Genomic DNA, 14,334 nt, shown 5'->3' with positions numbered 1-14,334 from the left:
CAAAATTCTATTCAGTCATTTTGGATATACCCTTCTTCATACAAAAACTAAAATAAGAGGGTCACTAAAAATAACCAGTGATCAGCCAGCCTGGAAGGGGATACAAAGAAATAACTAAGAGGAATATATATGCACACGTATTTAATTGAACCAGGGCTTTTCCATGGGCTTCTCTGTTCTCTTAGAATCCAGACAATTAGGTACATTCCACAGAGACCACAAGACAAAAATAATGTTCTTATCTTTCACAGCATTTTCATTTGACTTCCTTTCAGAAAAGATGTAACCTGGATTCTGGTCCCTCAAATGTGTATGTGTATATTGACATGCACTTGTGAGCACAGACAAGCATGGCAGTGGGTGGCAGCTCCTGTTCTGTGGGAGAAAGTTCTGCTCACCTTCCTGCTCCTGGGGATAGTGGATAATCCCCACCCTTTTTGTTGATGTTTAAAGGGTCAGGAAGGAACTCACAACAAAGATTATTTTTTTCAGTTGTGTGAGAGGAGACTTAGTTTGTGGCCACTAGGTCATACTGTCTCCTGGACAATGAAAATCATTCTTTCTCACCTCTAATGGGGTAAAGTAGGCCTGCAATCCAGCAGGAGCCTTTTGTTCAGTACATAATGTGAAGCTTCTTAAACATTAATAATGGGTCATTCTTTTTGCTCTTGTATTTCCGTGCCAGTTGGTAACATCATCTGTTAATGGTGAACATTAAATGCTTATAAAACTAGAAAGGGATCATTTCTTATCACTGATTTGTGTGACTCAAAAACATTGATGACAATCAAGGTATTTTACATAGTTTATTGGTAATGAAAATATTCCTCAAAGACATGAATCCACTTAAAACTCTCTTAGCTCCATCAGAAAGGAAATGAAGGTCTTCACTTTCTTCCTGCTTGTTCAATAGATTGAATATTTACCTCATGCCTAAGATAAATTATTTGTCAATAGAATTACTTTATTAAAGTTTAGGGTTTGACATGCTTCAAAGATCACAGACCCAGAGGGGTAACAAAATTTGGGAGGAAGGGTGTGCTACTGCAGGATGTCCAAGATAAGAAGAAAACAAAGTCAGCTCAGCAATAATAGTAAACACTTAAGGCCACCAGGCTGCCCAAGATAAGAAGCCAGCTCAGCACAAGTCAGCAATAGTGGAGTATTAAACTCTGAATATATACTAGATAAGTGGAATATATCAAGATTAACAACATATAAATAGTGGTCATCATTTCTGCTTGGTGTCCTGACTTTGTGGATTTACCTAGCACTCATCTTTGCACAAGTATTTAAGTAAACAAACACCTTAGCTCTGTGTCTGATTGCCTTACTGCACACAGGGTGATGCATACTGATTTTTGGAAGAACATAGCCACTAAGAAGTTAATTATGTCACCAGAAATAGTAACATTCTCTTAAACACTGCTTTATGTTCTTATGGAGTAGAAGAAATGAAACAGAAGACTAATGAATAGCCTCAAGAAGATTTTTAAGAAATAAAAGCATGTAGAATTGTAAAATAGCTTGACAAATAATACTTCAGAAACCCTGACCTTGAATTATAAAATACAGTAGTATTACATTCAATGCATGTATTAAAATTAGAAGAACTCACAAAAAAGTGTAATCTGCATCTTGCACATCAGTTTTTCTGTTTGCATTATTGCATTAGATTCAAGGCACAATTTTATAGGTTTACTTTGTTTTTGGTTTTGTTATTTAATTAAAAAAAGATTACAAAAAATGCACTACTAATAAAGTGTGAAAAATAGGATTAAATCTGGTATACTTAAATGTCCATTATCAGGTATCTTCTGGGCATGGACCAGAAATTAGTATAACATTGTCCACTCCAATTTCTCCAGTTTTACCCTTCCCACGTTCTGATTCAAAAGTGACCTGTCATAAGAAAAGATATGTATTAAGGGTGAAAATGTAGTTTATTAAACAATTTAGCAATTCTTAATTAGTTATAATGCTATAAATGAAGAATATTTTATTACAACACAGGACTTAATTACTTGAATCTTTTCCATTTTTAAAGCTTTTGTGCATTATTTGAACTAGATTAAAATCCTCTGCACAGATTTACAATGCCAGATGGATTACTTTAATAAGATTAACTTTTATTGTAAAAAAATGCAAATTGAGTGAAATCCTCTTATAATAATGTAGTTTTATCACAGCATGTGATGTTCATGCATGTCATTTATTCAAGATATTACAACTGCTCATTTTTGATCTGTTTGGATCCTCAGGTTTTGTGTGCCTCTTCTATATAAATTTACGCACTCTTGTATGTATTGAGTATAGTATGTATACTCTATATAAAGAGGAGGATTGTTTTTATGAATAGGATGTCTGGGCTTTTTATTTTATATTCTGATTCCCATTTATTTAAGGGCTTTTCTACATCATTCCAGCTGTGCAAAGGACCTTGAACAGGGCTTGCATTTCCTTTATGTTCACTGTATTCAATTATACAGTAGAAGCCTTTACCCAGCACTGAAAATATTCCGTCACACAAATGGAAAGCAGGCCCCAGGATTTGGAGGAGAAACTGGCTGAAGTCCTGATTGAGGCAGTTTCTGGCATACATCAGTGCACAGTGTTCCTTGTTGGTACGCCCTGCTCCTATGGTGATGGCCCCCCTTTGATTATACATGATGTCTCTCCTTTTGCTAGAATAGTCTGGTTTAGTGTGGTTTGAGAGCAATCTCTCCTATGAAATGAAAAATTTTAATTTTTCTAGGCATGTATGTAGTCTTCTGTTGCGTGAGATATTAAGGGAAGATTTTGATGACTTGTGTTAATTTATGATGTGATGCAGTGTTTTTACAAAATGACAGAATTACTGGAATCAGTATTCTAACCGATTGGGGCAATTCAGTTCTGAAATTACAATCAGGTGATAACTTTTATGTCCCCTAAAATGTGGGCTCCTGTTTCCCATTTCAGATAAGCCTTTTGGTTGCTGATGCCTTTAAAACAGTTGGTGGAACACTCGAGAATTAGGAAATCAAACCAGCACGTTGGTTATGGTCATTGGCTAATAAACTGTATTATACTTACACTGTTGGTTGTTTCAGCCCCCTGAAATATCTCTATTTTTCCAGTTCTCCACTTTTCATCTTTTCCTTTGTTCTCTTCCCAGACGGGAGCAGTTTTTTTGTTTGCCAGGAACACTCGAAGCTTTCCCACTTTCTCACCAGCAAGTCGATAACTGAAGATCAGGCAGTAGCTGCTCTTTGGTTTGAGGTCAGTGAGGAGAAGTTTTAAACGCCCCATATCGTTCTTGTGCCCTACAAAAGCTGGAACTGCCATGTAGTAGCCATCACCTTGTAAAAAGAAAATAATTTTTTAAAATGATCTTTAATGCACTTGTGTTATTTATTAGCAATTTGAATACATTTGGTAAGAAAATTTAGGGGAAGCTGAAAGCAGTTTACTTGAATAATTTAAAATCAGATTGGAGAAAAGCAGCAGGAAGTGTACTTAGCAAGGAATAAACTTGTAGGGTTGGAAATCAGATCAGTTTACAGAGGAGATGAGTTCATATTTCACTGGCAATTACAGTAATTCTTCCTTGAATTATCTTTTGAAGGCAAAACCATCTGTTTTTCAAATGCAAGTCTGAAACATGCTGCTGTGCCTCTGTGTTAAGATTGTTTCAGTACTTGAGCTAGCTCAAAATTCTTTCCACTGTCCTCTGCATTAATGACAAATTCACAAGGGAACTGACAGCTTATTTCCCAAGTCCTGGAAGACCAATGAAGTGACAGACACACACAAAGTCTTAAAGGAATAAAACATCTGGGGCCATAAATGAAATCACAATCAGCATATGTAGGTTTCAGAGAGACAGGATAAGGCCAGGGTAAGGTTTTCCTGGAAGTGATAGCACAGAGAAGGGATTTAGGGAATTATGTGGAGCAGGAGAGGAAGGATTACTGAGGAAAGACTAACATGGAAAGACTCTTAAAGAAGAGGAAGAGAATGTGTGTGTGGGAACTGGTGTAAGCAGCTTGCAGGATCTGTAGGATCCACTGGTCACTACTGCAGCAACTTCTACAACATTTCTGTGTCACAGGGAAAGAGAGATGCTTTCAAACAAACTCGTCCAGCCGCGCCTTTTAATGTGCACCCACTCAGCAGTCCCACATTGCTCTCATGGAGCTGTTTCTCAGGTTTCAGCAGGTTCCCATAGGTACATGTTCATGTATTAGTTGTTTTACAATAGGCCTCTTGCCCTTGGCTTATTCTGAGTTTGTCTTGCAGAGTTTGAGATTTCTGAGCAGTTATCCCAGTGATATTTAAGCCATGTGGGTGACTACATTGCCACATCCATCTAAATGACAGATGTGTGATTGAATGTCCTACCAATCTTGGAGAGACACCACAAGAGTTAAGTTAATAAGGTTTCCATTGCCTTGTAGTTTGCAATTCTGAACAGTTATGTTCTAATAATTTTTCTTACATTTTGATTTATTTGTGTTGAAATATATTGCTGATTACTATTTTCTATTGGATATTTCAAAGAAACAATATCCATTCCTAGCATCATCTGCCTCTTTTCTTCTATTATAAAGATAACCCACTGATAAAAAAGAAAAATCCTGGATTCTGTTTCCCCTCCCCCTCTTTTTATTGGAGGGGGCAAGCCATCAAATCAAAGCCTATCTAGATGGCAGATATCTGAATACCTCTATCTCGATCAGCAGGATTCCAGTCAAAGTCATCATCAGCATCTTGTTTCCAGTCACAAACCCCTCGACTGAAGCTGCAATCAACTGAAAAAAAAAATTGGCAGAGATAATAGGAGCACTTAGGACATATCCTAAGTACTGTTAAATGATTTTGCTCTTTATTCATACAGTTATTAATGTACAAATAATTCTAAAATTATAATCTGAATTCAGGTAGTGTTGACCGAGATGCAACAGCAAAAAATCAAAATATTATGTGGTAATTATTTCTTTAGCTCAGTGTCTTTTTACTCACATCTGCACGTGAGTTTATATGCTGTGACTTCTGTTTATCAATGGCCTGCAAATCCCCAAGTATAGGTGGAGCTGTTAGTGTTAGTGTTAGTGTTAGTGAACTCTACCATCAGGAATTGTTTGAGATCTGCCAGCTTTAGAGCTCTCCATTCTCCATTTGTTACACTGCTGTAGTTGCAATCAGCTCAAGTTCCAGTTCTATCCTTTGAGAGAAATTTGCCTTCCATGAGAAGAATCCCTTACATCAGCACCTGATAATCCAACTGCATGGAGCTGGGAATAGCCCAGATCAGCTGACCTTTAGAGCGCCCTGAAAAGTGTGTCAGCCAGAGCACACCACGGCCTTCATGACTGTGCAGATGAAAAGCATCACACACACAAAGGGACACTGTGCAATGCAAGCATGACAGATCAGATTAAGAGTAATACATTCAGACTCTGAATTTCCTCAGAAAGAAGCATTCTTCTTGTTATTTTAATGTATTTTATCATGAGATGGAGACATGCAGTACATGGCATTTAGAGAGCTTTGTTGTCTAAATCCAATGTTTCTGAGACTACTGCTTTCTAAATTGGAAAAAAAATGTCAACCAGCACATCTATTTTGTTTGTTTAAGATTACTGTGTGCTATGCAACAGGTTTTCATTTTATAGACAATAGAAGCTACTTTATTTTTTCATGACTAGGAAGTTATTCAAGTGAAATTCAATTGCAAGTCGAGTTCTAATATGGGGAAACTTTCTGTGCATGAGTTTTAAGCAGTAAAATATGCTTGGAAAATGACACGTTGGAACTGGTAGCATAGTTTGGCCAGACACTGTCTCTAACGTGTTCAAAAAATCTTTGGTTTATGTTAAATGCTTTTAAACTTGTTCTGACTTGGCTAACACAGGTTGTCACAAAAAGATACAATACACAGGAAAATAAATACTGTACGATAAAAGTAAGCCACCTTCTTGCTCTGGTCTCGACACTGGAATTTTCCTCTGTACCAGGTGAGGGCCAAAGGCAGCTGCTTCTTTTACCTTGGGAGCTAGGGAAAACAACTTGTCAAGTACTGAGTCATCACAGAAACAGAAAATGGAACTTTATTCCTTTATACCAGCTGACATAATTTATTTAAATGAGTCAATATATGTATTTTCCACTCCACCACCAAACCTATATTCCTAACAGCAATTAGATACTCTGAATTTTAAAAATTTGCTTAAATTTCTATTTTCTACAGCACTGAGCCTTCTAACTCATAAGCACTGGAGCTACAGCTCCATTGAATTACAATTTACAAGGTCATAAAATGGTGATCTTTCTTCAGAGGCCTGATCTGCTTTCTTGCTATAACGATCAAATGAAACTGAACTATTCCCGACAGCAGAGACAGAGACAGTGACTTGGCAGCAGTTTGCCAACAGCAGCCTCAAAAAATGGATAATGTCAGAGACTTTGTAAAAGTTAGGGCATCAAAGGCCCACAGATCTGCAGTCAGGGCAGTGATAGCTGGGGCTGACTGGAAGAGTCAGTAAAGCAGCACCAATGAATGTTAGGGGCGTTCTTTAAGACAGTGGTCTGAAAGAGGTGGTTACTCAAGAAGCATTATTTCTCAGCCTCAGAGACCAAGGGAAATCCTCTACTGTCTGGTAAGACAGAAGATTCCATATTCTTGTTTATGCTAAGTAATCTTTAGATTACTATAAGTCTTTTAAAATTCTATGATTAAGTTGGTTTTATTTTAAGTGATTACTAGATAAGTGCACTCACTAAAAAAACAATCATAAGTCTCAACTGCTTTATGCATATCCTGTGTAAGTAACTAATCACACATGAGGTAAGGGAAGGATCTGTTTTCACTGGTATTCTATCATTTGCAAACATATAAGCAGGTGATACCTGTGATATATTCATGACCACCTGTGAAAACAGGAGAGATTAAAAGTGCCATTTTAGAGGAGTGAGGGAGAAGCCTTTGGATTACTGCTTACAGAATGTATTAGGGGAAAGCCTGAAACAACTGAAGTTCACTTTTCAGCCCCATCCTGTGGGCAGCTGTGCTAAGAAAAGCTATGAAAATTACTTTTCCCTACTCAGCATTGCATCATATATACATATGCCAAATATTTTAAAAGTCATTTTTTTCACATGGATGCACATTTGTTCAGAGGGGAGGTTTTTTCCCATGAGTTTGACTGAGCTAGGGCTTTCCATTTAAATACTCCAACAGGCTCACACATACTCAGTTTTAAGAATATATTCAGAAGCAACTGCAATCCAGAACCTCCAAGCACCATAAAGGCTATGCCATCCACTTAACCTTTCTTTTTTTTCAAAACTGTCAAAAATTGCTCTGTGTACACCAGTGAAAAAACACAATAACAAAGAGACCCGGAGGCACTTCCAGAAGTGCTGAGTTGGAGAAGATTCATGCAATCTTATGAGCTTTCTGATGAATTTCCACGAGCGTGTCATCTCTTGTTGTCCTTGCAGCTTCCCCCTAACCCAGTCCATTGCTTAGATCACCTGGATAATATTCATACTTAAGGCATGTGTTAATATACATCTTTCTCCAAATTAATTTTTGTTTACATATACACATTTAGGAATAGGCACATCCAGATTGGTGTTAAGTTTACTCTCAAGCCATAAACTTGGCCTTGTACTTGGTGAAAGAGGCTCAGGCTGTGAAAACCTTTGCCAAAATGAAGACAGCTATTAAAATATGATCAGTTCTGGAAAGAGTGGAGTGATTTAACAGAAGACAACAGCTGCCAGAATGATTTATTTGTTAAGTTATTGAATTACACTGAAATTCACTTGAGAGAGATACGTGCAGGTGTAGCCATGTGCTATGAAGTGAAGAACTGTTACGGACAGAAAAAGACTCCAGTTTTCTTTCCAAATCTATTTTTGTTTTCAGTCAGGCATTACAATCAGGTTTTGCACTCGCTGAAAGATATCAGCTGCATATTATGAGAAACTGCAAGCTTCAGCTTACAGAAAGGTTTCAAATAAACCTTACTGCTTGAAAAGTGCCTATATTTTAATAAGATCATCCTCATGCACAGCCAGGATTCAAAGTTTACTCCCTCATAAGTAATAGGCAGGAGTCATAATTAGTCTTTTTAGCTCTTCTGCTGTCAAGTGGTCTTGTAGAAAGGCAGATCTCCTGTCATGGTCCCTAAGAACAAGCTCTCAGCAACAAAAGCACGCATATGCCCCACTCTAGGCACAGAGTCCCTCCTTCTTTCTGTACTGCAGATGCCCTCCCATCAACTTATATGCAGCAACAGTTGATATGTAATCTCCACATACAAACCCCTTCATATCATGGTGCCACATGTTCTTAACCACTGATTTCATCAAACCCATTAAAAACAACAAAACCCATAAAAACAGAGTGGGCACTGTAAAAAAAATCAAGCAGAATAAAAGATGTAGTAAATTTAAGATGAGCTTCCTATATATATGGTATACCACTAGGTTGGACTCACAGGAATATCCCATTTCTCTGCTACCACATCCTGCTCTGAAAGAATTACATTTGCCAGAAATCTGACACGTATAGCTATGATCTAAGCTGTGGTCTGAGCATTAATAGCTCCAGAGTGGTGTAATTACCAGAAAAGAATGAGAGCAAACATCATGATTAACTGAAGGAATTCTCTTGTTCAGCTGTGATGCCATAAGGGAAACAGCCCACTTTTAGTATTGCCAAATACTAATCCCTCTTTGTCATTCTTGATGCTATCAGAGGAAATGTCTCTGTACAGTAAAATGGCTGGCTACACAATGCTACAGGAGCTCTAAGCATGATGTGAATTTCATAAACTAATGAAGTACAGAATATAGAATTTAGTTGCAGTTGGCAATATCATTCTGAATTATCAATGACAGCCAAAGAGCAATAAAATCTTAGAAACTGTCAGAATGAAGGTTGTGCTTAATTATTTCAGTGGAGCTTGAGTGTAGCATCTCTGCAATCCTTGCTTATATAACCAAGTACTTTGGCCCAGCTCTCTGTGTCTTCTCCCATATGCAGAAAGGGCACTTCTCATGTAATATGTTTACTCTCATTTCTATTAAACTATTTGATAATAATGAATAATTAATGATGAATACTCATATCAATAAATAATTAGTCTATAATAAATAAATACTCTTATTTATTAAACTGCATCTTTCACAAGAGGACAGGTCCTTCCTTCACACTGGCAAGGCAAGAAACCCATGGAAAACAGTAATTTGAAGTAATTTCAAACTGTATCATAAGATACAAAAAGATAAGGAAAGAAATCTAAGTTTTCACTGATGACCTTAATTTTGAAATTTCTTACATGTTCTGGGCTTCACTTTGCTGTCTTTAACTATTGTGTGGGTTTAAAAAAAAAAAAAAAGGTAAATAGCAATTCTCACAAAGGTCCAGTATTTTGGTAGTTGAGCCTATTTTAATAATTTCCATGTGCATATATTTCCCTTTCTTCCTACAATGTTTATCTATGGCTCTCTATGTGTTTATTATGTAGTATAACTACTATGATAAAATAATACATCAATTTAAAGAGACTTTTCTATTTTTTCCTAATTAACTACTCTTCCTGGAAGACAAACAATACCAATTTTAATAATACAAAAGGCAGATGCTATGTGAATACTTGAGGGGATTATATGGAGGAATTTAATGTTGTAGTAAAGGAATCTGCTGAATAGACATCAGCAAAGAAAGGAAAAAATGTACAAATTTATGAGCTGTAAATTTGAGCTAATGATGTTCTCTGAAGGATCACTCAATATCATTAAAATTGAAAGTGTTTTTAAAGCCAAATGTTAAAGTAATTAAGTGCCTGAATCATGACTGAATTTTTATGATAACAAGGATCAAGTACAGCACATGGAAATTTAAAAGGAAGGCAATGTATCCTGAAATGAAAATGGCACGATGCTTTAAATTCTTGAATCACAGCTGGTGTCAAACAAGAAAGCTACAGATAATACAGAGTTCACAAACTTAATGAAACTACATCCTGGGCATGCTGCTATCTCTGCATGAAGCAGCACACCAACTTTCTGCCAGAATCCCCGAGCAAAATAAAATCTCTCTAACAAATTCAGCATATTAATCTCTGAGATCTATAAGGGAAAATTCTGGCCAGTTGTGACTGGGACAAAGGCAATATAGGCAAAAATACAAATAAACCATAGTGCTTTAATATTTTCAAGCAGTAATATTCATTCTTATTGCTGTCAGCTGTAGTGGTAATTATTGTAGAAACAAATAGACTCTGCCTAGCCCAGGTATATAGCGTTCAAATCTCCTGGTCTGGTTGGGAAGGTCTTTGAAAAAGAATCTCACCAATCATCATGACAACAATATATTATTTGGATTTTCCTAGGGACAGAAAATTTTCCCTGTGTGCCCTCACTCAAAGAGAAGTCTGGAAAATTAGTGGATTCCAGCTAGTGCAGCGTAGACTACTTAACTGGAAGGCTGCATAATCCACCCTTCACAATTGCATCAGGTCCTATAGCCTGGTACAGGAGACTGAGTTCTCCTTGGATCACCAGGCAGACAGAGCAGAGCCCTTTGTCCTTCTGACCAAAACCCAGGGAGACACTACCCTAGGGACAGTGTTCCTGGCAATCCTTCCTGACCTGTCCAAGCAGGCCAAAAAAGACACCTGTTGTGATGTCTGAACTCCATCCATCCATCCATCCATCCATCCATCCATCCATCCATCCATCCATCCATCCATCCATCCATCCAGTGTGTCCTCATTTGTCTTGTAATGGGAAGTGCAAAACTTGCCTTTTACTGCAAAGCATCTTCCTAAGCAGTCATCCCAAATCCATAATGTTGCATGAGGCTTTTCTCTCCCTTCCTATCTGCTTTTGTTGGACTTTATATTGTTCCTGTCAGTCTACCTCCACAGCCAGATCCCTTTAATAGCAGTGCTGCCCTTCAATTAATGGGTCATTCTCCCCATTTTGGTATTTTCAGCAAACTTGAAACATGCCATTAGCACTCACTGTTAATATTTGCAGGAAGGGAGGAGATTGGTGAGCAAAGTCTTGACTTTGTTCTGTTTATCAGCTCACTAGCATAATTTGAGGAAGCAATATTAGTCTGTATCCTTAATTTAAACTGAAACAGGTCAGTTACCACCGAAAACAAAAAAAGAAGATAATTTTAGGAGAATGCCTTTGGCAAGGAAGCATGTATTCTCCACTGTATTTAGTGAAAAATTACATTTTTTCTGGGCTGTCTTACAGAATTACAATTACAGATCATTTTTTTCCAGAGGACTTTAAAATTATCCTTCCTTTAAAAAAGATATACCTATCTCTCTTTCCAGGTTAAATAGCAATAAACTGAATGTTAATTTATTTTTTTCATTTTATTATTATAATTTTAATTGATATGGGATAGTATTTATTATTTTTCTATACTTTGGAAAGAGAAAATGTAATGAATGAAATATTGACCGTATGTGTTCGTCATTGTAATTATTTTTGCCACTACCTTGAAGAATGTTTGACTGAGACAACTGTACTAAAAACCAGTTATAATAATAGAATCACTTGGGTTTGAAGGGACCTTAAAGATCATCTAGTTCCAATATGCTGTACAATATCTTGCTGTGTTTTTCAAGGTCTTCAAATGTATTTTCAAAAGTATTAACTAGAACCTAACCATCCTCTGATTCTATGATTCATTTTCTAAAAGTAAATTCTGATAAAGTGTCTGTAATGTTTTGTGATGATTTTTTAGTGTTTAGACATATTTCCATTGAAGCCAGACATTTTAAAAAACAAGCAAACTTACAAAAGACATCCCCTCTAAGGCTTCGCTCATCAATTTGATTTTCAAAATCTTCCTTCTCCTCTTCATCTGACTCTTCAGCCTCCTCTTCTGCAGCAGCTGCAAATTCTTTCTCTTCCTCACTGTAGCTCCCACCAAGATCAATACCACCTTCATAGTCCAGCAACTGCAGGTGGGTCTTAGAAGGTGGGGTCACAGCTGCTTCTGGGATTGCATTCTTGATTGTTTCATGCTTTTTCACACTGCTTTTTTGTGCAAGAAGTTTCTTAATTGTGTCCTTAGCTCTTCCAGGGCTTCTTGCGATTTCCTTTACTGACTTTTCAGGGATAACTAGAACCAAGAAGAAAATAGAAAATATTAATCTAAGGAATCATTCAGCAATGACAATGTTTTTAAATGGGACTGTGGTGTCCTTTACAAGGTCCAGAGAGCCTCAGAATTAAATTCTCTACTATGAGATGTAAGTTCAGTTCTGCACAGAACCGAACACACATGCACATGTTCAGCTCTGTACTACTGACAGCCCTGAGTTACAGTGAAAAGACCAAAGCAACCCTCAGTAATGATCTATTTGGACTCCTGTGTGGCATAGGAGTTACACAGGCCATAGAGCCCCTTACTTAAATTCTTTTTACGCTGGAGCTTGGGCAAAAAAAACCAAAAATCCTTCTTCACATTTTGAACTAAAATTGTCCATGGAGATGGGATCCTCTCCACAACAACTGCAGCCTAATAATAATGAGCATTTCTCTTGGCTGTCTTTTGTGAACTTCTCTGGTCTAATTTTCCTTCCATAGCAGGCTGAAAGCTACTGAAATGAGGATATTTTGAGAAGACATACATCAAGCTCCTCCATCATATTTCTTTTAGCTCTTATTTAATTGTAAGAAGTAAACACCAAAATTCAGAGAAGAATCCAAAAATGCCAAATTGTTACCATATTGCAATCCCAAGATGGACTAGAATGTAAATGTAACATGTGCTGAGAATTAACCATTTTATGACTCCTCTTGGATGTGAAATACTGTATCTTATAGTTTTGGTTAAAGTGGTGTTATTTTAATTATTCTGGAATTATCCTTTTGGATACTACTATCAAATGTTGTGCATAACCATGGAATAAACAACTGAGAGTTTGAGTCTCTAATGTGAACTACCTAGAAAACAATGAAAGCTGAGCAGTTCCACTGTGCTATAAAAAAAGCTTTCATAAAGAGAAACTATTTTCATCAGTAGATCGGAATAGTACTTCCCATCTTTGATTCTCAATCAGTATTGATGCTGCAGTGCCTACAGTCTTTTAGGATTAAAAATGATGGTGAAAGATAGCTATTTTTATTTCCTCCTTCTTCTGCTGTCTAATGATTACATTATCAGGGCAAGAATATATTCCTATTTTGCTCCTCACTATGTATTTATGAAAATTTTATAGTAGTACTTTGAGACAGATGGACTGGACTTGGAACCTTGGGTAGTACTATTTTCTCTTTTCATGCCTCTTTTCATGGAGACACAGCAGAAGAAAAAACACCAGTAAATAAAATAGAGCTGCAGTCTAGTCGGAAAATAGGAAAGTTCCCTGAATTTATATTCACTTCTGGAAAATACAATCCTATCACTGTGAATTTGTCACATTTCATTTATGGCAAGTGCAGCTACATGCTATTTAGTATGTCAGGAGAGAGTAAGACTCTTGATATGCTCACTGTAGCATTTAGGTGTTTTTGAGATTGCTGTTGGAGTAAACAGATGCCAATAAAATGAAAGTCAAACTTGAGGATTTGTTCTTCCTTCTTTTGGATAAAACTTATAGGCTTGCTTGTCAAATACTTGCAAATAAGCTCTTTACTAATACTCCACTAAGTATCCTCTGGAGGATGATGTCATGAAGGATGTAAGGTTCCCTAGGTCTAAACTCAGAAGTCAGCAATAAAAATTAACAGGAAAGCTTAATTCCAAACAAATTTCCTCTTGACTATCAGTAACAAGAAACTTTTAACAGAGAGGCTATGGGGATTTTCAAGGCTACAGGACTGACTGCTCAGCAAACCTGAACATCTGCTTTTAGTTTCTGCTTTGAAGTTTTCCTCATGAAATGGAAAATTCTTACAGTTCAACATAATAACCTCTGTGGTGTCAGAAAACCAATCTCCTTGTGTGTGCAAAATTTAGCAGAGTGGAAAATCAACTGACAGGAGTGACAAAAATAAGGGATGAAAAGGTATAAATTCCCACGTGTTTGCAGACTCCAATTGCTGCTGCACTCTGAAAATCTCCATTCTGGTGGAGACAGAGACTCTAGACACTAAGCATATTTTAGGACACAGCACTTCCAACTTGCATTCATTTTTAGAGTAGCCAGAGGTACTCTAAAAATGAATGCATATCATAGCTAGCCATAAATTGCAGGAGGACTAATGCAATGTAGGGATGCACCACTTAAACTCAGTCTGTTATTTTGAATCCATGGCCTGGGGACTTGCCTGAATGAGCAGCTCACCTTCTCTGTGCTCTGGGGT

General features: G+C 37.0%; 1 protein-coding gene across 2 annotated transcripts in view; it reads right to left on the bottom strand.

The window, feature by feature from the left end:
• Positions 1 to 792: 792 nt before the first annotated feature.
• EGFL6 (EGF like domain multiple 6) overlaps positions 793 to 14,334 on the bottom strand; it is a 31,429-nt gene continuing 17,887 nt past the window's right edge. The window contains exons 8-12 of one of the 2 annotated variants that reach the window (XM_059839775.1): positions 11,819 to 12,145; positions 5,957 to 6,037; positions 4,707 to 4,793; positions 3,076 to 3,341; positions 793 to 1,902 (exon numbers count right to left, since the gene is read on the bottom strand). In XM_059839775.1, coding sequence (XP_059695758.1) covers positions 1,807 to 1,902; positions 3,076 to 3,341; positions 4,707 to 4,793; positions 5,957 to 6,037; positions 11,819 to 12,145 — 857 coding nt within the window. In that variant the 3' untranslated portion in view covers positions 793 to 1,806. The remainder of the gene's footprint in view (positions 1,903 to 3,075; positions 3,342 to 4,706; positions 4,794 to 5,956; positions 6,038 to 11,818; positions 12,146 to 14,334) is intronic. The other variant, XM_059839776.1, reaches the window with a different exon arrangement.

Source organism: Haemorhous mexicanus, chromosome 2 (assembly GCF_027477595.1).
Source record: "Haemorhous mexicanus isolate bHaeMex1 chromosome 2, bHaeMex1.pri, whole genome shotgun sequence".
NCBI classification, from domain to species: Eukaryota; Metazoa; Chordata; class Aves; order Passeriformes; family Fringillidae; genus Haemorhous; species Haemorhous mexicanus.
This window is presented reverse-complemented; position numbering and strand designations above follow the sequence as displayed.